The 23,623-nt window shown below is 38.8% G+C and overlaps 2 protein-coding genes and 2 long non-coding RNA genes across 5 annotated transcripts in view; all 4 read right to left on the bottom strand.

Moving 5' to 3' along the window:
• The window catches only part of LOC116334101 (butyrophilin subfamily 3 member A2-like), a 132,327-nt gene that overhangs the window by 31,939 nt on the left and 76,765 nt on the right, over positions 1 to 23,623 (bottom strand). The window lies entirely within an intron of this gene.
• Positions 4,792 to 9,808, bottom strand: LOC120433231 (high affinity immunoglobulin gamma Fc receptor IB-like). Its single transcript, XM_039599144.1, has 5 exons — positions 9,677 to 9,808; positions 8,492 to 8,545; positions 8,091 to 8,351; positions 7,520 to 7,786; positions 4,792 to 6,673 (listed from the first exon to the last, which is right to left on the bottom strand). The coding sequence occupies exons 1-5, from the start codon at positions 9,726 to 9,728 to the stop codon at positions 6,528 to 6,530; spliced, it is 780 nt and encodes a 259-aa protein (XP_039455078.1). The 5' UTR covers positions 9,729 to 9,808; the 3' UTR covers positions 4,792 to 6,527.
• On the bottom strand, positions 10,047 to 11,507 carry LOC120433234. The gene is made up of 2 exons (XR_005608411.1): positions 11,108 to 11,507; positions 10,047 to 10,869 (listed from the first exon to the last, which is right to left on the bottom strand). It is a non-coding gene; the product is annotated as an uncharacterized LOC120433234 (long non-coding RNA).
• Positions 13,664 to 14,346, bottom strand: LOC120433235. Its single transcript, XR_005608412.1, has 3 exons — positions 14,225 to 14,346; positions 13,944 to 14,003; positions 13,664 to 13,800 (listed from the first exon to the last, which is right to left on the bottom strand). It is a non-coding gene; the product is annotated as an uncharacterized LOC120433235 (long non-coding RNA).

Below are 23,623 nucleotides of genomic sequence, written 5' to 3'. Positions count from 1 at the left end.
CACATGCTGTAATTAGTTTACTTGTTTTTTTTTTTCTGTGTAATAATATTCAACATTGCTATTAATACATTTTTTTAAAAATGCCTCTCTGTGCAAAATGGGTTTAAAAACATAAAAAAAACGTGAGATACTGTTGTTGTTCATTATTTGGACAGGAGGAACAAATTATGACAGGATTGGCCTGATATTATTTGTATTCCACTGTAATACTGTAATTTTACTGTATAAAGAGCAAAATTTCATGAGTAGTTAGTCATTATAAGAAGTGTTTGTGAACTAAAAATGAAGAATGTGGGATACCATTTATATGTGATTTGGAGAGCCCAGCCCGTGCTCCCAACAGGGAAAACCAATTCTGCAGGGGAGACCTACCACTTGTGCAGGTGAGGCCAAAGAGAAGATATGCTTCACTATATTTTGTAGTATTCGGCTTGGAATGAAGTTGGTTTGGAAACATATTTGGCAATGCTTCATCTCCTGCTTTGTGTTTGTGTGGGAGCGCCGTCAAAAACCTGTCCAAGCGTTCTTTTTTTTTTTTTTTTTTGCAATGACTCTGCCCCCCCCCCAAACACACACACACACCTTCTGGAGATTAGACACAGATGAAAACACAAAACAAAGCAGACTCTAATCAACAGACGTAGGAGAGCAGATCCCTTTGGTTTAACCACATGTTAAAGAACAAACATGACTGAGTAGATCATTGGAGACTCTCTCTCCATTACAGACACGTATCAGACCTGCTGCATCCACAAAGCCACCAGTGTTGTGGAGGACCCCACACACCCCTCACACATACTCTTCACCCTGCTGCCTTACACACATAGAAACACACACATGCCTTCATCCATCAAGTTACTTTTTGCACTTTGCTCAGTCTTTTGCACAACCCACTGTTGCAGTAGTCTGCCACCTACTGGCCGCCAGCTCTTTGCAGCTGTTTCTATTCATGATTATTACACAGAACCTACCTCAGGTGTTTTCAAGTAATAATTACACACTTTTTAATTTTGCCTTAAAAGATTATTCATATGCTATTAAATAGAAACGGACAGCTTCGCATTTTACAGCTCTGTTTCCTGCTTATCACACAGAAACTACTACAGGTAATTGACCATCCAGGAAAGTAAATCTCCAAAAGTTGATTCTGTTCATCTGGACGTAGCATTTTGCGTTCCCACAAAACGCTACATCCAGATGAACAGAATCAACTTTTGGAGATACAGGTAATTGAGTCGTAATAACTTAGAACTTACCACATTATTACACTCTTGCCTCTCCCTTGTTACCTATGATTACCAATTTACTGCCAAGCTGTAATAGAAATATGCTAACGATCATTGAAGCTAGGTTAAGGAGGTGAGCAGTGAGCAGCAGTATGGCTTCATGCAGTGAAAGACCTCTACAGATGTGATGTTTGTTCTGAGAGTGTTGATGTAGAAGTTTAGAGAAGGTCAGGAAGAGCTTATCTGCGTCATTGTGGATCAGAGTAAGCAGATGATTGGCTGCTGAGAAAGGAACTGTGGTGCTGCATGTGGAAGTCAGCAGTGGCAGAGAAGTATATGTGGGTGGTGTCAGCAGTAGTGAGGTGTGCAGTAGGAGGGACAGATTGGTTGAAGGCGGATGTGGGTGCTCAAGGGCCGTGCAGAGATGTTTGAAGGGGCGGGTGCTCAAAGTTTATAAGGGGCACACAAAACCAGGCGGAAGAACAACAATCACTCTCCACTTGCTGTCCATCTGACAACAAGGCACCGTTTGCTATTGCATTAATCTATTATTTAATTATCCACACTTAAGGACTCTTGCACATAACCCTTAATAAAGTAAATATAAAAATTTTTTATAGAACCAAAACATTGTGTTTATTATTGTTTTAATACCTCTGCAATGCAACAACTGCTACATGTGTTATTGTTACCTGTGCTCTGTTTAATGCAGCTGGTGAGGGATCCACTGTCTTTAGTAGCCTCACACAGCTCCTGTCACTGTTTCCTCCTCATGTCCATACAGGGTATCTAATGACCTGTCATAAAATCTGTTAATGAAACTCTGCTATACAGAAGAATTTCGAAAACCTTCTCAGTGGATTTCCTTCTCTCCTAAAGTGCAGATGACATGTGTGTAACTTTTGAAAACAAAGGGCAGAACAGGAGTTGATAAAATCCTGTCACAGGGGGACCCCAGTGAATAAAAAAGAGCGGGGTTTCACACAAATCAGTATCACAAGATAAGACCATTAAATTAAGTCCCTGCCAACATGTGCCAAGAACACAAGTTATGCTGTGAATTTTCACATTGATTACACTTAATTTATAAATCCATTCAACCCATTTTCCTCTTTCTACAAACTACCATTTTATTCCACACACGCACACACAAGTAAACTATTACATGATCAGCTGACTTCTTCCATTGTTCTGAAAAACTTGTCATAAGTCCTACAGCCACTAGAGGGACTTATTGTCTGTCTTATGCTGATAAGGGGAACTGGCTCAAAGGACTGATGCTGATATTTTTCTTCAAAACAAAGTCTCCACATTTAATGTTGGTTAAGACCAGCTTATCTGCACTTTCACATTTCAACAAATCAATATAAATTCCTCACATGCTGCATGTCTTGTCAATGGGTTGATAGATATCATCTGACTAGCACACAAATACAGACTATTAGTGCCTGCATGTGCTTGTCCGAATCCATCTTTTGGCCACATTAATGACTTTATACATTAATTTCTTGCGAATAATATAATTATGCATCTTGGTCAAAAACTGAGATCTACTGGGATTTTACCACACAATCATCTATATAGATTACAGAGAATATTCCAAAAGAGGAAATTCCAGTCAGAGGCAGTTCTGTGGTTGAAAATAGTTTATTTATATTAGAGGTCAAAAGAGAAAAGCCAGACTGCTTCAAAATAATAGGAACTCAACAACTTGTGGCAACAAAAGTGTGCAAAAGAGCAGCTCTGAAGACACAAGACATCAAACCTACAAGCATGTTGGTGTGCAAATATATATGCAGCCCCATATAGCACTACCACCTACTATAGTTGTTAGATCACAGTGGAAGATTCTTTTCAATTTCATTTATATAGTACAAAATCACAACAAAAGTGGCTTCAAGGTGGTTTAAATTGCAAGATAAAGACCCTACAATTAAAAAAATACTCATTACATGCAGAATTGTGTATAAACACTGAAACGAGCAGCGTGTAGAAGAAATACTCCTATTTCTATGGTGCTGGGGACTTCCCATGATGCACCATGGCAGGATAACTAAGAGAAAATCCAAGGTCATGTGATCCAGACATAACTGTAAGCTTTATCAAAACGTTTTTTGCCTAAATGTAGAGAGGGTGTCTGTCACCCGAATCCAAACTAGGAGCTGGTTCCTTATAAAAGGGGCCTAAAATATATATGGTTTGTGAAAACAACACACAAAGAAAAGATGCGGTGAATTGCACAATTTAATGCAAACCCTGCAGTGGTCGGTGAGCACATATATGACTGGTGCTGGTATGATCTTTTTTCAGGTGCTTGTTATATCTCACTTCCTGCTCCCTGTGAAAAAGGTTTATTTCCTGTGTGCTCTATAGATTACTGAAGAAAAGATGACTCAATGTTTTAGTTCTCTACAAAAATGTGAAGGGAATCTTTCTTCCAATCCAGTAGATGTCTGTTTAAATATTGTAGGATGTTGTTCTTATTATTGGTAGGGAAGATACACATTTTTTTTTCAAAGTATGACTGTGCACCTTATTAGTGAGAAGACATCATGACATCTTAAAAAAACAGCTGAGTGGAACAAAACAGAAGTACAAGATGTGTGTGTAGCTTAAGTAAAGCAGATGTGGTCTGTCTGGTAAGTCACGTAATGACTGTCGATTTAAGAGTAAGCAGCTTATTTAAGTCTAACAGTGAAACCTCTGCCTATCATCTTCGGTGTGTCTATGCAGGACACTATGCTTAGAAACAGCACATTTCATTACTAGAAACAGAAACTGGGTCATTTTTAACTCCATTGCACGTTTAAAGTAATTAAAGTTCATTTGAAACCACATCATCTCATCTCTCCTCTGAGGTGTGTGAAATGAAAACAAAAAACACATACACTAAAAAACCAGAAAATATCAGCTCCAATGAGCATTTGCAGATAATGATGGTGAAATAAGCGTTTGCTTTTATTCTTTTAATCAACTTATTAATATGTGTTTCTTGTTTTGTTGCAGCCATATGTCAGGTCAATTTTAAAATGCAGGCAGTTCAATTTTATTTTAAATATGACCAAATCACAACAACAGCCCCTTTGAGGTGCTTTATATTTTAAGCAAAAGACTGTATATTAATACACAGAAAACCGCAACAATCAGAAAACTCCTTATGTTCAAGAACTTGGCAGCAGTGGGAAGGAAAAGCCATCTGCTGTGACTGAGTAGTGCCTGAGGGGAGGGAGAGAAAAGAGAAAAAAGACAGAAAGATACACTGAAGAGAGTTACAAATGTCTTTGCCACGAAACACATTTGAAAATACGGGTAAGAAGATGCAACAGTGATGAAGACCCAGGATCTTCCATAGCTCTCCAGGACACAAGGCCACACACCTCAATGACAAACCTGTGTCCACAGAGGAAGAAGGAGGAAGCTCCCAGACGCAGCTCTCAAAGCCAACGGACAAGAGCCATAAAGAACCAGAGGAAATGGTCAGCCAATCCTGCTAGAGGCTAGCCAACAAGAGCCGAGAACAGTCTCGTGCCAGATGTCTAAGAATTATTCATTAACACCAAAAAAATAAAAATTATACAGGCTTTATGTCCAGTATTGTTTAGTGATGAGTATCACAGCACATGAAGCCTCAAAAACTAGGATTTCAGGAAGTACGTTAAATACAGAAACCACTTAGAGAGCCAAAGAAATTTCAGTTCTTAAAACCAAACAGAATCAAACAAAAACAAACGAAAAAGCCCCTACAAAGTTTTAGTTTCAGTTCCTCATGCTCAAACAATTATATCTTGTGTCTAAAGCAGTCTGGATTAGAATTTCAGTGTCAGAGAGGAACTTTAGTTAAATACCAACGATAAACACCAATAATCTAACAAAATACACTACTTTAAAAATGTAAATTACATTTTTAGAGATATCTTAAAAAAACACAATAAATAAATCAGGGGATTTTGTTTCTGTGCAGATTCATAATGTGAGTTACTGGCAGCTGACCTAAATTTATCGAACATGAATGTAGGTCAGCTGCCACAGCCACAAATCAGACAAATCACAGCTGGGTCGGCTTCTTAAATAAATTCACTGCAGTTCACTATCAAAATGATAACACACTGTTTTTATACACTGCAATCCCATTAACACATTCCATTAACCACTGGGCATTTCTGAAACCTACACACGACATTCAAATTAAATTCAGCTCAAGATATATGACACATAAACTAACACTAGAATTTCTATGGGGTTTCTAATAATATAATATATAATAATACAGTTAAGAAACACAGATTTAGTGGAGTCCATCTTACATCCACTTCTAGTCCAAATGACACACATGGCATTTAATCCACATGATAAAAAAAAATTAATAAGTCAGAAAGAAGTAACTGAATAATATATTTGTTCTTCCTTTCATGACCACAGTCACTGAGCTCTCTGCAAACTTGTAGACTCTGTAGACAGAACTTTGGAGACACTGTGGTTGTATCACAGACTTAAACACGGAGAAGATTAAAAGACATTTAAACTCATGAGATTGTGGCACGTAAAATAATTAATATACATGACTGATCTTCTTCTATGCCCAAAATACATAGTAATATTACACAGATAATGTGTGTTTTTTGTCTTTGTTTTGGGTTTTTTAAAACAGGTCCATGACAAAATATCTGAATATCTAAACAGGTTAGGTGGTGATAAAACTATCTATCTATATCTATTCAAAAAATTCCCCTCTCGCCACCTCGTTTTTACCCTTCCATGATGGCTCCTCCTCTTGCTCCTTGAGTGAGGACAGAGCATCTCCTTGGCAGATCCTGCACTTGATGGCAACTTATGCTATTGGCTTAAAGTTGGCCTCTAGTGTTGTTCCCCACAGAGTTCCTGATGAAGGCTCTTAGGGTCCTGTTGATCTAGGATCCAAGTGTGGGGCATCGAGTCATAGGCTTTCTGGCAGTCACTCCAGGCGGTGCACAGACTCGTCAGTATGGTCTTGCAGTCTCGGGTGACTGCTCTGTTTACCAGTGGTAGACAGAACAGTCTGTCTAAAGTGCATTCGAATTTAAATTAAAGTAACATGTAGTAATAACAATGCCTCATGTCTCTGTTGCAAAACTAGAGATTGGCTTTTATTTGTCACTTATCCATAGAAAATATTTTTAAAGGCTTCTATTATAATGTATATATGTATATATATGTATACACACACACACACACACGCACACACACATATATATATATTCTATCATAATATAGAAAATGCAAATGCATTTTTGCAATTTTGTTGCTTACAATTGTGCACATTTTCTATATATGATGGTCATTCCAAGGCTGACGTTTTCTTAACACCACCAGCAGCAGAGTGACCCATAAAATGGTGCCAACAGTCCTTAGCAGGAAGTAGAGAAGAACAGGGAGTTGATCATAACATAGGAGAGTCACCATGTCATTGTCTGTAAAAAACAACAACACAAAACACAACAAAAAACATCCTTAGTTAATATATACAAAAAGCATAAATAACCAATTATTATTTGTTCTTGTCAAGAAGAAATTATTGAATTTCCAATATAAAACTCTGCATCTAGAGGACAAATGATGCCCCAAAATGATGCTCCATCATACTTTCAAACACGTATCCATTGTACAGGCAGGTGATACAAGCCCAATTATACTGACAATAAAAGGGTCAAATATTCCAGGCGGGTGAATACATTTCAGTTTATACTGGGTAAGTTATGATGCTATCATATGATCACACTGCCAATGCTAATTACATTAGCACACGCAATGAATTCTGAGTGAATTTCTAATAATATCTATTATTAATGCATTTATTCTGCATTAAGCTAACAGAATAAATGCTAAATAGTTTCTACTCTTTTCTAGTGGATATATTAGGTACAGTGTGATTTAATAAAGCTTTAGAGTATGTCATGTAATATAAGGCACTAAGATTTATTTTCCAAAATGCCTTTTCTTGGTTTTTGCAGTTTTGCCGTGTCTTTACAGAAACAAACCCTCCAATGCTGGTTGGAAGCTTTTGTCTCTCATTTTGAAGAAGTGATTATTTGTCTCTGTGTCTACCAAACTGAGTTCCAACGTTTAGTGGGGGATTAATATACGTCCATATTTTATATGAAGTTTAGGCCTCTAACAGCCTGAAAAGTATGTGACCTGAAACACATCTCACCACACACACACACACACACACACACACACACACACACACACACACACACACACACACACACACACACACACACACACACACTTAGACCAGTAATGTGTGCACTCACCTGTGTTGTCTCTGCTTCTGACAGCCAGCCAGCTCTCAGGTGATTCTCCAGCTCCTGAGATGTTGCACTTGTAGAGTCCTTCATGAGACTTGTTAATATTGTGGATGATCAAAGTGCTGGTGGAGATGCTCTTGATAAAGATCCCATTTTTATAGAAGGTTATGGAAGTGGAGGCTTTGGTGAAATCTGTCCCGTTTTTACAGTGCAGACTCACAGTGTTTCCCTCCATCACAGGAAATAAAGGACTTTCCAGGATCACAGGACCAGCTGGTATAATTATAACATATGGTATAATTAGACGTTTATAGCTCAGCACAAATGAAAATCATGTGTTTGAAACCTGTTTCTCATTTAAGTGATAGTAGTATCACTTAGTATCACTAATTTTCTTTTCTTTTCACTTGCACAGGCTAACACTTAACAGATATATATTTATCAGCTGATTTCTCAACAAGCCCTCTGTATGGTGGTGTACTTTAGCTCATAAAACACATTTTAACATGCAATTAACCACAGATTTCTTTACCAATATAAACACAAATATCAGTGATCACAGGTACAGTAAACTTACGTGCAATGGTGATGTTGACAGGGCTGCTTTTCTTTCCGTCTCCACTCTCACACCAGTACTGTCCGCTGTCTTCGATATAAACATTTCTGAAGATGCAAATGGACCCACTGAAAACTCCCCAGCTAGTCCCACACGCTGTATCAACATCTGCTGCTTTCCTCATTAGTTTCCATCCAAGAGACCCATCAAACCCCTTACAGTCAAAAGACACTGTGCTGTATTCATAGTGCTGAGAAGTGTTTGGAACAACATGAGGAAAAGCTGAATATATTGACAAAGAGAAAGACAGGACCATTAAAAATATGTCAAGTGACAATTAACAAATCAAACACAGAATCCTGACTGAGATTATTCAGAAAGTTACTGAATCGTGCAAAGAAATCAAATTAACTTTCACTTACTTGTTTGAGCATCACAACTATCCCAAATCACCAGCAGCAGCCAGGTATTTATCACTGAAGAAACAAATAACAAGTGAAAGTTTTAAAGATAAGTGAATAAAAGATACATTTAAATAAAATATAACTCAAATTGATCCGTAGTTGACCCACAGGTGATCTTATGGCTTTGTTAGACTTTGAAGGGAATTTTGCTGAATGAAAAATTAAAGGCTATGACAAAATAATGTGAATTATGTACTATAGTCTTGATGGTAATATGTTGTCAGTGAACCTGTTTATAAACCTACCCTTCCCAAAAGGTCCAAAAAATAGATAATATTATAATAATATATCAGATTTGACTGCATCACTGTGACTTGTCCATCAGCTTACAACTCAATAACTCAATAAATATATTTCTGCTTTAAGTATACGGTATTTAAGAGAGAACAATATTTATTAAGCTGAACATATCAGGACATCTGAAAGGATAGCAGACCCAGAACTAACCAGAGAGATCACGTCTCTCAGCTGGCTTAGAAACTGGAGATGGTCAAAGAGAAGGTGGTGTGGCCATCTCTGCTTAGATAGCTAACCTGTACTGAATCTTTTTTTACTCCTGTTCTTTAACGTAAATTAGTATATGTTCAATGCTCCCCTGGATAAAAAAAAAAATCATGACCTTAGTAGTCATTAAATAACCCTCACAAAAACAAATTCACAGCCTCTCTTCACACAGTTTGAGAAGTGTTGTGGTTGTACTGTAGATAGTTTGTCAGGCTGAAACACTAAGATTTAAAAAAGAATAAACGAGTTACATAAATATGAATATAGAAACACTGTGTGGTTTGGAAACTCTGCAAAGGGTTTGAGCAGCATTCATCTCTGCAAAACTTCACAGCCTAATGTGGTCATTGTATGAATTTGTATTTCTTCTTATCAGACTTTGCATGTAATCCTGCTTTGTGTTTGGCCAGAAAACAGCATTGCACAAGGCTCGTCACCAAAATCATCAAAATACTGAATATTTTTTACAGAAAAATGAAAGTTACGCTCACAGTTGGAGATTCTGATATTTGTAGAATCAATAGTCCTGATACTCTTCTGGCGAAAGTTTAATACTAACCTATTGAGCTACAAATTATTACAACTGCTAGATAAAAAGCAGCAGCAACACCTCAGATGTGTAACAAACTCAGTACTCACACAATCTAATGCAGGAAAGCGTAACCTCCATGTTGTCTTGCTGACAGATCATCACACCGATATGCAGTTTATTATAACTACCAACCTCTTCCTGTTTGGCTTACTGCTGAAGTATAGAGGTGTCAACTTTCTACTGTAGCATGAGGTCTTGTCTGGTATTATGACCCCATACAGGCAACTGATCTGCCCAAAAAATACCTTTACAGGATACCTCATGGGAACCTCCTAGGTTAAGTACTAAAAACTAACTAAAGCATGATGATTCTGGAGCTCCCCATTGCAAAATAAAAATTGTTGTGGCATATTATCTCATGTACTTAGTTATTGTTCCTGACCAACAACCAACATTTTATATGAAAAAAGAAAATGGTTAAGTGAGGCATTTGATTTTAATAACAACACACACGGGGAGTAATGAGAACAAAGCAGTCGAATAACTGCCAGTGTTACAAATGTTCATATTTAGATATACAAAGTGACCTAGTGACCTCTACAGGGCATGTTCGGCACACACAATCATACTAGATTCATTTGTGTACAGGGCTCCTACTATGGCAAATGACAAATTAGCTGCTAAACACTTTGCATAACTTCATTGCTATTCATTTAAATTGTGTAAAATATGAATTTAGGGAAAATCCATATATTTTGGAGAGAGATGCTTTTCTCTGGTGGGCTGGATGGCCTCTCCTGGGCAAGTTTAGATGTGGGACCTTGGTGGCTGGGGTTAGCTAGTTTCTGGTTAGGTCCCTCCTTGAGCAGGGGTGGTTTGTACCCCCCTGGCCATTTTGTCGTTTGTAGTGGGTTGGCCCAAGTTAGAAAGTCATGCCTTGGGTCCTTTTGGAAAAGTGAGGCATTCAGGTGAGGGAACGTCTGCGTGTCTGCTGTCACTTGAATAGATGATTGGTGTTGCAGTGTGCATATGAGCAACAAGACTCATCTGCACACTCTAGACTGATTTTTGAGGTGGGTGCGGTGGATGCTGTCTCTGACTTTGGTGGAGTCCTGGTATTAGCTCATGCCAGCGTGACTAGCCTCTGGGGTGTCATTGCCTTTGGTTCCCTGGGACTCAGCTCATGATGGATGCAGCTGTGGATGGGCTGAATCTCCTGGATCTATGTGTTTCTGCCTCCGGGTCCTGGGGGGGAGGATTATTGCAGCTTCCTTAGCCGCTAAAACTGGTGGATCTAAATCTTCACCACAAAGTCCGTTCACATGCAAGAAGAAGGGGAATGAGTGGGTCAACGCTCAGGGCACAGAGACTAAATCGGCCTTAAACACACCATTTATTTCCATGGAAAAAGGTAAAACCAGAATTACAAATATAATTTTAAAATACCCCTATACAATAAAAATAACGTTCTCAATACACTACAAACCCTGCCGGCAGAAATAAATATACACTATCCAGAAAAATACTCCAAGGTTTACCATACGCTAAAATTTCCTCCACAGTCCAGTAATCCCACAGTCCAGCCACACTCCACACCTGAACACGGGCTCCCTTGTAGCACCGCCCTGAAACAGACAGACACGGGCCAGCAATGTTACCGCACAACCGCTGCAACCCTCCCCCAGCAAAACTGCACGTAGCGCACAACAGTGGGAAAACGATACTCACAGATGCAGGCAGAGGCGTACCCCTGCCCTGCTGTGGATTCCACGAATTGTTAAATTATTCTGAGTTGTGATTCTCTTCCAGACCCTGAGCCAGGTTTTGAAGACTTCCAAGGGCACAGAGAGATGACTTAATCCAAGCCACCAGAAAGTAGAAAATCAAAATGAGACAGAGGCGGATAACTGAATGTATTTTAAAGCCTTAAGCGCTCAGCCTGTCAGTTGACTGGCTGACACGTGAGTAACCTACAGGACAGCAGAGAGAGAGTGTGTGTGTGTGTGTGTGTGTGTGTGTGTGAGAGAGAGAGAATGGAGCTAAAAAGGCAGGCCAAAACAAAACACTCTGCAACGATGAGGGTCGCGGTTTTCATTGTTTAATGTGGACATACAAGCTAAAGTCATCTGTTAGACTTCCTGTTTTAACCACAATTTATTTTAATTTTGTAATATTATAAAAGTTGTAGCACAATTGGTTAAAACATATAGACCAGCTTAGTGAGAAAGACATTTTATACTGTAAAAGCTGAGAAATCTTTATGAGAAAAATCTTGTAAATGTATTACTTGTATATCACAGAAAATTACACCAATACAAAGTAAAAATATTCTAAAAAAATTAAAAAGACAAAAAACATGATATGTAAGGATGAAAATCTTTATGGTGAGAATTTTATTAGTCTGTATATATTATTTTAAGTTTAATCTATGATCAATAAAAAAGCTTTTTGTGTGTTTCTGGTGGCTTCTATAAATTAGCTTTTAGTTGTATTTTTCTATTGATTTTACAAATTCATGTGTCTGAGTCTCAATGGTTTCACCTACTGTTGATCATTCCTTTTATGGAGATTATAGTATAGTCATAAAATCATTTTTTAGGTTTAAATCCAGCTCTTTGTGCAAAAAAAGAAAAAAAAACATTTTAAAAAGCTTTTTTTGTGAAAGCATGTTCTTATTCACTTAAACTGTGTCCTTCTTTCAGATGCTTAGGCCTTACTGAACTGCATGTAGTAGAACCTGTAAAAAGACTGCTGACAAAACCCCGTCCAGGCCCTTAAAAATATACATGTGTAGACAGTGGTTTTTAATTTTTGCAACAGCCTTTGCAAAAATAAATGTGGAGACAACAGCATGTCGATACCATATCACACCTATGTTTTGTTTTAACCTCGAGGGTCAAGACATCATGAGAAACTACAACAATAGCCCCAAACCTCAACTACATGTTTCAAATAAAAAGAGAAAAAAACATTTTGAAAAATATCTTTTAGATGTTTGACAGTTAGAATGATTCTACTTTCACCTGACTGCAAAAAGATAAACATACATTTAATAATATAATGATAGATGACAAATACCTCACAGGTTACTTCTTTGTGAGCAAAGATTCCAGTACACCTATGTTTAAAGACACATTTAATCCTTGTCTTGCTGGCTGCCAGTAAAGGCATCCTTCACCAGCAGCTGCAAGAGCAGAGCCATCATTACAATAGTTGGAACAGAGACGAGCCTCTCTGTGAAGCAAAGGCACCAGAAAGTACATGTAGTCACGTATTGAAAACATGAATTTCCCACAGTGCACTTATTTCACTTTGGAGGAAAAAAAAAACAGTCTTCTAAGTCAGCATTTTAAAGTTAAATGGACATGCTGCAAATAATTCAACAGGGTTAAACCCATATCTTAGTCCTAACTGCGTCTCTATAATGCGTCTGTATTAATCATAAGGTTTGGAAGCAAGTCTATGTCTCAACTCTGATAGCCAGCTTTCTCTGAATTGTTTGGCCCAATTGGAATATGTGTCACAAACAAGGATGCAGTGGACTCAAGAGCAGACTCAATTGCTCGAACTATGTACAATTTATTGAAAGGAAAAGGAATTTAAACAAGACTGGGTCTAACAGAAAATATTCGCAGAAACTGAGGGAGGCCCGAGGACGGCGAAACGGACGTTGAACACAAGGAGAATACGGGCGGGAACTTTTGAAAACACCGGCTATTAGGCGGGGAAGAGGTTGCCGTGGGAGCGTCCCAGGGATGGTTGAGAGTGTGGGGGAGCTGGTCCAGGTTCCAAGGTCTCCAGGGGAGTTGAAGTACGGGCTGGAGGGCAGGCTGAGGAGAAGGTGAGTGTGTAGTCCCAGGGTTCTAGGCAGACTGGAGAACGGGATGGAAACAGAACCAGTGCTGCTGATGAGCACAACAGGTGATGAATCACGGGTGGTAGCAGGAGGAATTGGCGAGGAGTGGCAGGCAGCGCTGGCTTAAAAACCCTCTAGATGGAGGCCCGGAAATTGGAAGCAGGTGATGACCTGGCCAACTCCACCCCAGGGGATGGACAACAGGAACCTGGGCCACACCCGACCAGACACTCCCACAGCATATGACAATATGCACTTGTAGAGTCATGTGAAGATTATACCAATTCTTATGGAAAACTGGCAGGAGGCTGGTGGACAATGTGTTATTATTGCAGCTATCACATTATGAGCAGGACTCTCAGATCACAGCATCAACTGAAAGAGATCAAGTTCATCATTATCAATACATGTTGATCAAAATTAATTTACCTCTTAACATTTACCAAGTCGAGAACAATGTAATTTGTAAACTGCATATATATATAATTTTTTTTCTGAGTGCAACAATGAGTACTTACCACTTCTCAAGGCACAATTTCACTGAAAATGTGAGGTCAGAAGCAAGAGCACACTGAGCACTGGAGGAAGAAAGAAAGTGGGCATTAGGTTTGAGAAATGTTGGCTATATATTGCTTAGATAAAGGAAACAGTATAATATTATAAACAAAAGCAGATAAATTAAACTTTAAAATAAATAAATAAATGATTTTTAGTCATTTAAATACTTGAGGGTAAAAGAAACCAATTAGGGAATATGTTACAGTCTGTAAAATTTACTGTCAAGCACAACATTATATACCCAGTTGCAGCTTCCACTGAAGTAGTCCCAACACCAGCAGCTGCAGAGCCAACCCAACCGTCACAGCTGTGCACCGCAAGATGTAGAAATTGTGTGAAAAAGCAATTTCTTCATGAGGTACTGGAAGAATAAAAACACAAGAAGAAAAAAAAACAGATTCTTTAGGGCTGATAAGTCATCCTGTAAGTGTAAAAGCTAACTCTGGTTCCCCCAGGAAGTCATCATTAATCTTTCTGTTTCAGGACACCAATATCAGTAAAACTTTGAATGTTTAGTGTACATTTTGCTTTCTTCATTTTAAATTTCGATCAACTTACTATTTTAAATCCAAGCATATTATAGTAGCCAGGATTGCTGGGATTCAGTAAATGTGAATGATATTTTTGAAGCACCACAGGGCTCAAATTACAGCTCACTGAAAGCGTGGATGTGCTGTGATTACAAATTCATCCATGCTACTAATAAACAAATAAATTGAAAAAAATGAAGAAAAAACATACCTTTCCCTGCATTGGATTTCCTTCTGATAGCCACCCAGGTCTCTGGTGATTCTCCAACTCCATGTATTCTGCATTTATAGAGTCCTTCATGAGACTCTGAAACATCAGGGATTTCTAGCTTTCCTTCATATCTGGTGCCCATGAAGAAGTTATCTTTGTAGAAATCTGCTGTGAAATTTGAGGAAGTGATCTTGTTTCTACAGTGCAGAGTAACAGCATCTCCCTCCACCACAGCATGGGCAGGACTCTCCAGTATCACAGCACCAGCTGAAAATGGAAAGTAATTTTGAAATTTCATGGATGTGCCATGCTCAGTGATACAACTTTTAAATTTTAGATTTTAAGTCTGATAATAACATACATGAGACAGTGATACTGACAGCATGGCTCCTCTCTGCCCCACTCTCACACCAGTATTCTCCACTATCCGAAGCAGAGGCATGATCAATCCTGCAGGTCTTTGTCGCAGTGCCATTTGAACATTGAGAAATGATTTCTCTGGCATTCCTCACTTTCCAATCGGTTGAAATATTAAACCCTTTACAGGTAAAATAGACTGACTCAGTTTCAAAAAGGTGCAGTCTGGATGGAGTTATACGAAAAGTTGAAACTGAGAAAGAAGAAGAAAAGATATCAGCTGAATTCCCAGAGATCCAAAAAGTAATGTTTACCATTCCCAACAGAAAATGCAAGGCTAATTCAGGGTAGGAGGTAGGAAATAAGGATTTAGGCAGAAGGGCTGGAAAACATGATCTGAATACACACAACTTATGAGACATCTTAGAATAGCTTTTATGCACATGTGCATAAAAGTTGATGGTGTAACTACCATCAACTTTGTGTTTGTTTCTACAACCCTGTAGAAATCTTTGTTGAATGTTGTTATAATTAACAAACTAGTAAACTTTTTCTTATCCTACCTGTTTCATGATTTTGTGGCACTTCAATCCAAATCTTGTTTCATTTTTATAGTTTCTGATGATTATTATTGTAAAATTTCAAGAGAAACAAAATCAAGTCTTTTGCTGCATTTTACAAGATTGTATGATATAATATCAAACAACTGAGCTCAACAATAATCAAAGTCAGATCTACAACAGCAAAAGCAAGACTCTCTAGGGTTAAAGATTCGTGTCATAGAAAACTGTTTATACCTATACGATACTGCAGTTAAAAAAATACTTCGATTACTTGTGTTAAATTTATTGCTGGGATTCAGTAAATGTGAATAATACGTTTGAAGTACCGCAAAGATCCAATTACAGCTCACTGAAAGCCTCGATGTTGTGATTATAAATTTACGCATGCTATCAATAAGCAAATAAAATTAAAAAAGAAAAAAAAACTGTCATTGTCTCTGTGCCTGCCCGGCCGGCCCCACAAGGCTACATGTGCTGTTTTGGCTTTCTCTCTCACTCTCTCTCTCTCTCGCTCTCTCTCTCTCTCTCTCTCACTCTGGGCGGAGCTCACTGTGGGCTCCGCCCTTGGCCCACACACCTGACAACAATCACCTGTCATCACCTGGAGCACTATTTGAGGCTGGAACACAGATCCTCTCGTCGCTGGATGATTGTACTACAGACGTTAGTGTTTCTCACAGCTCCTGTGAACCTGTGCCTAGTGATTTGAGATTTGTGATTTGTGATTAGTTTGTGACTTCCCTTTTCTTCTGCTACAGACTTTCCTCCCCGGACCTGTGACCTCCCTGCCGTGTGAACGTGTGTGAGTGTGGGCAAGAAGAAGTGAGCGAGTGTGAGAGAGCTACCCGGTGATTCCCTGGAGTTTTGGATTCCCTTCACTGTATATACCGCGCACTGGTGCTGTAAATAAACTGTTTCTGGAGACGTCAACCGCTCTGCGCCTGAGTTCCTTCTACCAGATTGTGACAAAAACTGAAAAAAACATACCTTTCCCTACATTGGATTTCCTCCTGACAGCCAGCCAGCTCTCTGGTGATTCCCCAACTCCATGTATGTTGCATTTATAGAATCCTTCATGAGACTTTGAAACCTTTTGGATTTCTAACTTTCCATCATAGCTGGTACCCATGAGGAAGCTATCTTTGTAGAAATCAGCTGTGAAATTTGAGTCTTGTTTGTCTGCCTTCTTTCTACAGTGCAGAATAACAGCATCTCCTTCGACCACAGGATGGACAGGACTCTCCAGTATCACAGCACCAGCTGAAAATGCAAAGAAATTTAGAAATGTTACAAATGTGCAATGGTTTAGTCATTATAACCTTCATATTTCAGATTTTAATTCTGATAATAACATACCTGAAACAGTGATACTGACAGTGTTGCTTCTCTCTGCCCCACTCTCACACCAGTATTTTCCACTATCTGAAGCAAAAGCATGTTTGATCCCACAAGTCTTCGTCACAGTGATATTGGAACATTTTGAAAGGATTTGCTGAGTGCTCCTTACTTTCCATCCTGCTGAAATGTTAAACCCTTCACAGGTAAAAGAGACTGACTCATATTCAAAGAGCTGCAGTCTGGATGGAATGATAGAAAAAGGTGAATCTGAAAAAAAGAAGAAAAACGCAGTAAAATATCAGATGAGTTCCCAGAGATCCAAAAATGGAGGTTTACCACTCCCAACACAAAATCCAAGGCTAATACAGGGTCAGTGGTACAAAATAAGGATTTAGGCAGAAGGGCTGGAAAACATGATTTCAAGTCATGCTACTTACAAGAGATCTTAGAATAACTTTTATGCACATGTGCAGTCACCACCATCAACCCTGTAGAAATAAACAGATTTTTTGTATGAAGATGATTTTCTTACTATTGTGTATTATTCTACCTTTAACATTAACTGTATTAACTTTATCAGTAATTATGATCTGACCAATATCATCATGAAGTAGTTCATTACTTGCACAAACATTTCATATAACGAGTACTATAAAATTCCATCCATCCATTTTCTTCCGCTTATCCGGGGTTGGGTCACGGGGACAGCAGCCCAAGCAGAGAAGCCCAGACCTCCCTCTCCCCAGCCACCTCCTCCAGCTTATCAGGGGGAACACCAAGGCGTTCCCAGGCCAGCCGAGAGATGTAATCTCTTCAGCGTGTCCTGGGTCTGCCCCGGGGCCTCCTCCCAGTGGGACATGCCCGGAAAACCTCGCCCAGGAGGCATCCTTGTCAGATGCCCGAACCACCTCAACTGGCTCCTTTCGATGTGGAAGAGCAGCGGCTCTACTCTGAGCCCCTCCCAAATGGCAGAACTTCTCACTCTATCTCTAACGAAGAGGCCAGCCACCCTTCAGAGGAAGCTCATTTCTGCTGCTTGTATTCGCGATCTCATTCTTTCGGTCACTACCCACAGCTCGTGACCATAGGTGAGGGTAGGGACGTAGATCGACCGGTAAATTGAGAGCTTCGCTTTTACACTCAGCTCTGTCTTCACCACAACAGACCGGTACAGCATCACACTCGACTGCGAACCGTTCCAAGGCGAGCTGGAGGCCATCACCTGATGAAGCCAACAGAACCACATCATCTTCAAAAAGCAGAGATGAGATCCTGAGACCACCGAAGTGAAAGCCCTCTGCCACTTGGTTATGCCTAGAAATTCTGTCGATAAAAATTATGAACAGAATCGGTGACAAAGGGCAGCTCAGGCGGAGCCCATCACCCACCAGGAACAAGTCCGATTTATTGCTGGTTATGCGGACCAAGCTTTTGCAACGGTCGTATAAGGACTGAATGGCCGTACTGTAAAATTGTGTGTTTAAATTACCAAATTATGAATTATTTCATTAAGCTTTATTCTCGAACTTTATTCTTTGCGTAGACATCCAATAGATAAAATATAATAATATTAACAATAATTTTCTTTAAAAGAAAACACGTGGTAGAATAAGTAGTAAGCACTTACTTACATTCACCATAAAACAACAAAAACAGTTGTATATTTAAGTAAAGTACATGAGACAAGAGACATACTGTACTCACAGAGTCTACTGTAGAAAAGTATGACCTCCATGCTGTCTTGCTCACCGTGAGACTGAAGCAACATTAAAGCTTAATATGTACCTGAGGTTTTCCGTTTCCTGTGCAGGGTCACATCTGGTATTTAGCAGACTTTAGAGAAACAGTTATGAATGCTGCTGCAAGTGCTTCACAAAGAAATTTAAAACTTGAATTAAAGCAAAAAAGACAGCAGAAAATCATGTTTAGTGTGACTGCATATTAGTTTTTAATGTGGATTTTGACAGTGCAATACATAACGAATCACAGTGTAATTTTTGGATTGATAGACTAGTTAAGTCAGTGGCATATACACTACCAGTAAAAGAAAATTGACCCACTTTCTCATTCATTGGTTTGTGTTTGTTTTCATGAATTTTTACATTGTAGATTTTCACTCAAGGCATCAAAGCTATGAATGAACACATATGGAATTATATAAACAAAACAACAAAAAACTGTAAAATAACTCAAATCCATTTTTATATTTTAGATTCTTCAAAAGAGCCACTTTCTGCTTTGATTACTGCTTTGTACACTCTTGGCATCCTCTCGATGAGCTTCATAAGGCAGTCACCTGAAATGGTTTTGAAGGAGTTCCCAGAGATGCTGAGCACTCCTGACTCTTTTGCCTTCTCTGCGTTCCGTCTGCAAACCATTTCTCTGGAGTTTATGTAGGGTGGCTTTGGAGGCCAGGTCATTTGGCACAACACTGCAACGCCCTTACACAGCCTGAAGGTGTTTGGGGTCAATGTCCTGTTGAAAAATAAACGAACATCCAACTAAATGCAAACTGAATGGGATGGCATGTTTCTGCAGGGTGCTGTAGTAGCTATGCTGGTTCAGTGTGCCTTCAACTTTGAAGAAATTTCACAATGAACCCTGACAAAGCACACCTTTGAAATAAAAACTATTTCAGGTGACTACATCATGAAGCTCATTGAAAAAAGGCCAAGGGTTTGGAGCGCTGTCAACAAAGCAAGGGTGGCCACTCAGAGGAATCTAAAATATTAAACATTTTGGGTAATTTACCAATGTTTTCTTTGCTACATAATTCCATATATTTGATCTCTTCACTATGTATCTACAGTGTAGAAAGTAATAAAAATAAAGAAAAGGGTTAGCTAGTGGAGATGCAGGGCTTAATGGGCAGAACGCCACTGAAACTGATTCAAGAAATGCAGACAAGATGGAACAGCACATTTGACATGTTGCAACAGTTGTATGAGCAATGTGAGCCAGTGGGAGCTGCACGTCCCAACCTGTGTGATTATTCTGCTGACAAGCTTTATGGCGTTATTCATGAATCTATGACACTCCTTCAATCATTTGAGCTTGCAACAACAGAGCTGTCAGAGAAGGACAGAATATCGGCATTCAACTAGATACCACTTTACATAGTACTGCAATACAAGAGAATATAGCTATGTGTAGTTATTGCATAATTGGCCATAAATATCAGACTATGTCTGTAAATTTTAATAATATTTCACTGTTTGTTCTTCTTTGAACAAAAGGGTCACACTTGAAGTATTTACATCAGTTGTGCGACATATGAATCATTCCGGGTGTTTGACTTGGGAACACTTCTTGATCCAAGTTTCAAAGTTTTTGCATTTAGACCTCTGGTTAGAGCCAAGGAAGCAGAGAGGACTCTGACTCTGGTGTGCTTTGACTGACGCACATCACCAGATGGTGAGCAATTTTAATTTAGATTTTTTTTTTTTTTAAGTGTAAGCCTATGCTGTTTTATTAGCTGTATTAGCTGTTATTTTCATTAATTTAGCACCACTGAGATCAACATCTACAGGCCCAGCACAGGCACCACTAGCATCAGCAGCAGTAGCAGCAGCTGAGGTGGCATTAACCACAGCAGCAAAGGACTCAGCTGGGTTATGGAAACCCACAGTACCCACAGTGCAGCTGCTGATGCCACTGTAGTGTTCAAAAAATATAGAACAGATGCATTATTTCAAGAGCCACTCATTAACTGGGGACATCCTATTTAAGTGATTTCTTGACTGAGAACAGGTGTGGCAGTAATCAGGCCTGGGTGTGGCTAGAGAAACTGAACACAGCTTTCCACAGATGTGATGCACAGCACGTAAATTATGTTACAACAGGGAGTGGCAGATGAGTCTTTCACATAGGCCCATAAAGGTTTGGACTTTTTGCCATAATAATGAACACCGTCATTTAGAAACTGCATTTTGTGTTTACTTGTGTTATGTTTTGATGCAGGCTCAATCGTTCAGGTAAGTAATTCCCAAAGGTTGATTCTGTTCATCTGCATGTAGCATTTTCAGTGGGAGAAACATTTTGTCACTCATCCAAGTGACTTCTTCAGTCTCGATGTCTGGATAAGTGACGAAGTGTTTCTCCCGTTGAAAACTGTCCAGATAAACAGACTCAAGCTTTGGGATTTAATTGTGTTATCTTTCTCTAATATTTAAATTTTTGGATGATTTGACACATTTAGATGTGAAAATATACAAAAAAACAAAAAAACACAAAGGGAATAAACACTTTGTCAGACCACTGTATAAAAGTAGTGAGCGTGTCTCGTCTGCTAGTTTATGTATTTTGGTATTTTTTCCAAATCATAATTGTCTCAGACAAAAATATGATTAGTAGTTTGAAAGCAGGTTTATAACTCCAGAATGACCGAGCTAAGATCCTGTAGGTCTTCCAGATACAGATGGACTAAATGATGATGGCTAACCAACTGTACACAGTATTGATGGACAAGCAGCAGAAGACGGCCGTAGTGATAGTTAAAGCAATTTCGAATGAAATTGCTTCAACTATCACTGGTCCCAGCACTAAGTGCAGTGACTCCCACGCTCTTTTGCATATGTATTAATTAAGCATTGTATGCCTAAATGAAAATTCATCCTCTGTAATGTTATAGTCTATTTAAAGCTTATGACATGATATTATCCCTTGACTAGCTTTCACTGCTATGAATGTTTGCTATTCACTATGCTGTATTTCATTTAAATGTTATTTTTGTTCCAACTAGAATGAGAAAAAATGGAAAATGCTTGTTATTTTTTGATGGCACTGACAAATTTTATGTCTTGGGTGTTTATTCGTGTGTGCAGGTACAACAATCTTGTTCTTCTGTAAAAGTAAATTAGTCTTTCTCTCTTTTGTATCCTCCGTGTATTACATTGTATTTTGTGATTTCTAGAAAACAGTGCTGTGAAGTGACTCAGGACACAACAGTACTGGTGTTGTGTGAAGATGTGATCCAGTCATGCATTTATTTTGCAAGATTTTTTTTTCCTTTATATGCCATTACAGATCATATATTGTAAATAATGAGATCTGTTGTACCTTTCTGTACAACTTTTCTGTTAGAAGTTATGCACTGTGGTGACACCAGCACTCTCAAAACTTTCAGCATGTTGTGCCATCTCCATGGTTACAGCTGCTGTCTTTCCTGTAGATTAAATCAGGAAATTAACAGAAAGTAACAGAATTTCAAACATAAAAAGAAATTTAATGTGAACTTTGGATTCAAAGATAGGGGTTGTGGACTATTTGGGAAGAACAGCTGTTGTAAAGTCTGGAATGAACATTAACCTTTAGTGGGGTTTTTTCACTATTAATTTTGGCTACATATGGCAAATCTAATTTCTTTGGCAGGCAAAACATGGTGTGTGTGTGGTTACACTTGATATTTGGAGATTTTGAAATCAAATCATTTTCAGACCTTATAAGTACTGATACAGAAGAATGCACATGATGGCAATTGGTTTTCAGAAGAAAATATAAAAACTGGTAAATATTTAGCAAATGTAGTTAATAATATGGCTCGTGTTAAACTTCTACTAGAGATGGTTTCTTATTTTTGTTGGGGATAGGTAATTGTGATAAAAAATACAAACCTGTCTTCTTGCAGCAGTAAATGGAAATTATAAGGCCTGTGGCAATGCAATATAGAAATATAACCACTAGATGGCAGAAGAGTCTGATCAGAGAATAAGGAGGGATAAAAGGTTTAGATAAAACTTTATTAATCCCTCGGGTGGGTTTCTCCGAGAAATTTGGTGAGGGCTTGGTGGGGGCAGGAGCCTGCAAAGCTGCAAATGAAGAAAAGCCATGTAAATATCTTGTTTAGCAGGACATAAATGCATAAATTCATGCATTTGAAATATTTTCTTTCTTGTGACCATCACAGTAGCTACAGAAATGCCAAAAATAAATTTCATAGAACAGGAAATGTTTCTGTTATTATGTAACTAAATGTATTGTTTGCATGTGAAAATGTTAATAACTAGCTGGGATTTGTTTATGAGCAGTAATTTTTCAAATCTTTTCTATTGCCCTATCAGCACTGATGGTGGTTAAATCAATCAAGTTTACATCTCTGACAACAAAGGTAACGATGAAGGCAAATGTGTGTCCTGACCTATGACATTCAGACGGCTCGATGGTGATTTACTCTGACCAGTAGAACACCAGTAGAAACCTTCATCAGACGGTTGGACTTCTTTGATGGTAAACTCTCCTTCAGGTGCGGCTCTAATCGGGGTATCATGTCTCCCAAACTTGAAGAAGTTAACTGGGACAGGCGAACCACTTTTGTTCCTGCAGCGCAAAGTAACTTTACTTCCAGTCATAACAGGAAGAGCAGGGATCTCCATGATCAGGGGCCACCTGAACAACACAGAGTGTCAAATTATTCACAGGTTTTCTTCAAGGGCTTGAAAAGTGCCCTGCAACAGGATTTGTTAATGAGACTGAAGGTGATAAACTGCAGTGTTGTGCCGAGTGCCTCACTGATTACAATCATTTCTTCATTCTCAGCCATTCTTGATTCTATGCTGAATGATTTCAAACCTGAAACAGTGATGGTGACTTTGATGCTTTTCTGCCCATTCCAGTGTTCACACCAGTAAACTCCTCTATCTGCA

The sequence above is a fragment of the Oreochromis aureus genome, linkage group 3 (assembly GCF_013358895.1).
Source record: "Oreochromis aureus strain Israel breed Guangdong linkage group 3, ZZ_aureus, whole genome shotgun sequence".
Classification (NCBI taxonomy): domain Eukaryota; kingdom Metazoa; phylum Chordata; class Actinopteri; order Cichliformes; family Cichlidae; genus Oreochromis; species Oreochromis aureus.
The sequence above is the reverse complement of the archived record's forward strand: the minus strand, read 5'-3'. Positions and strand labels throughout refer to the sequence as shown.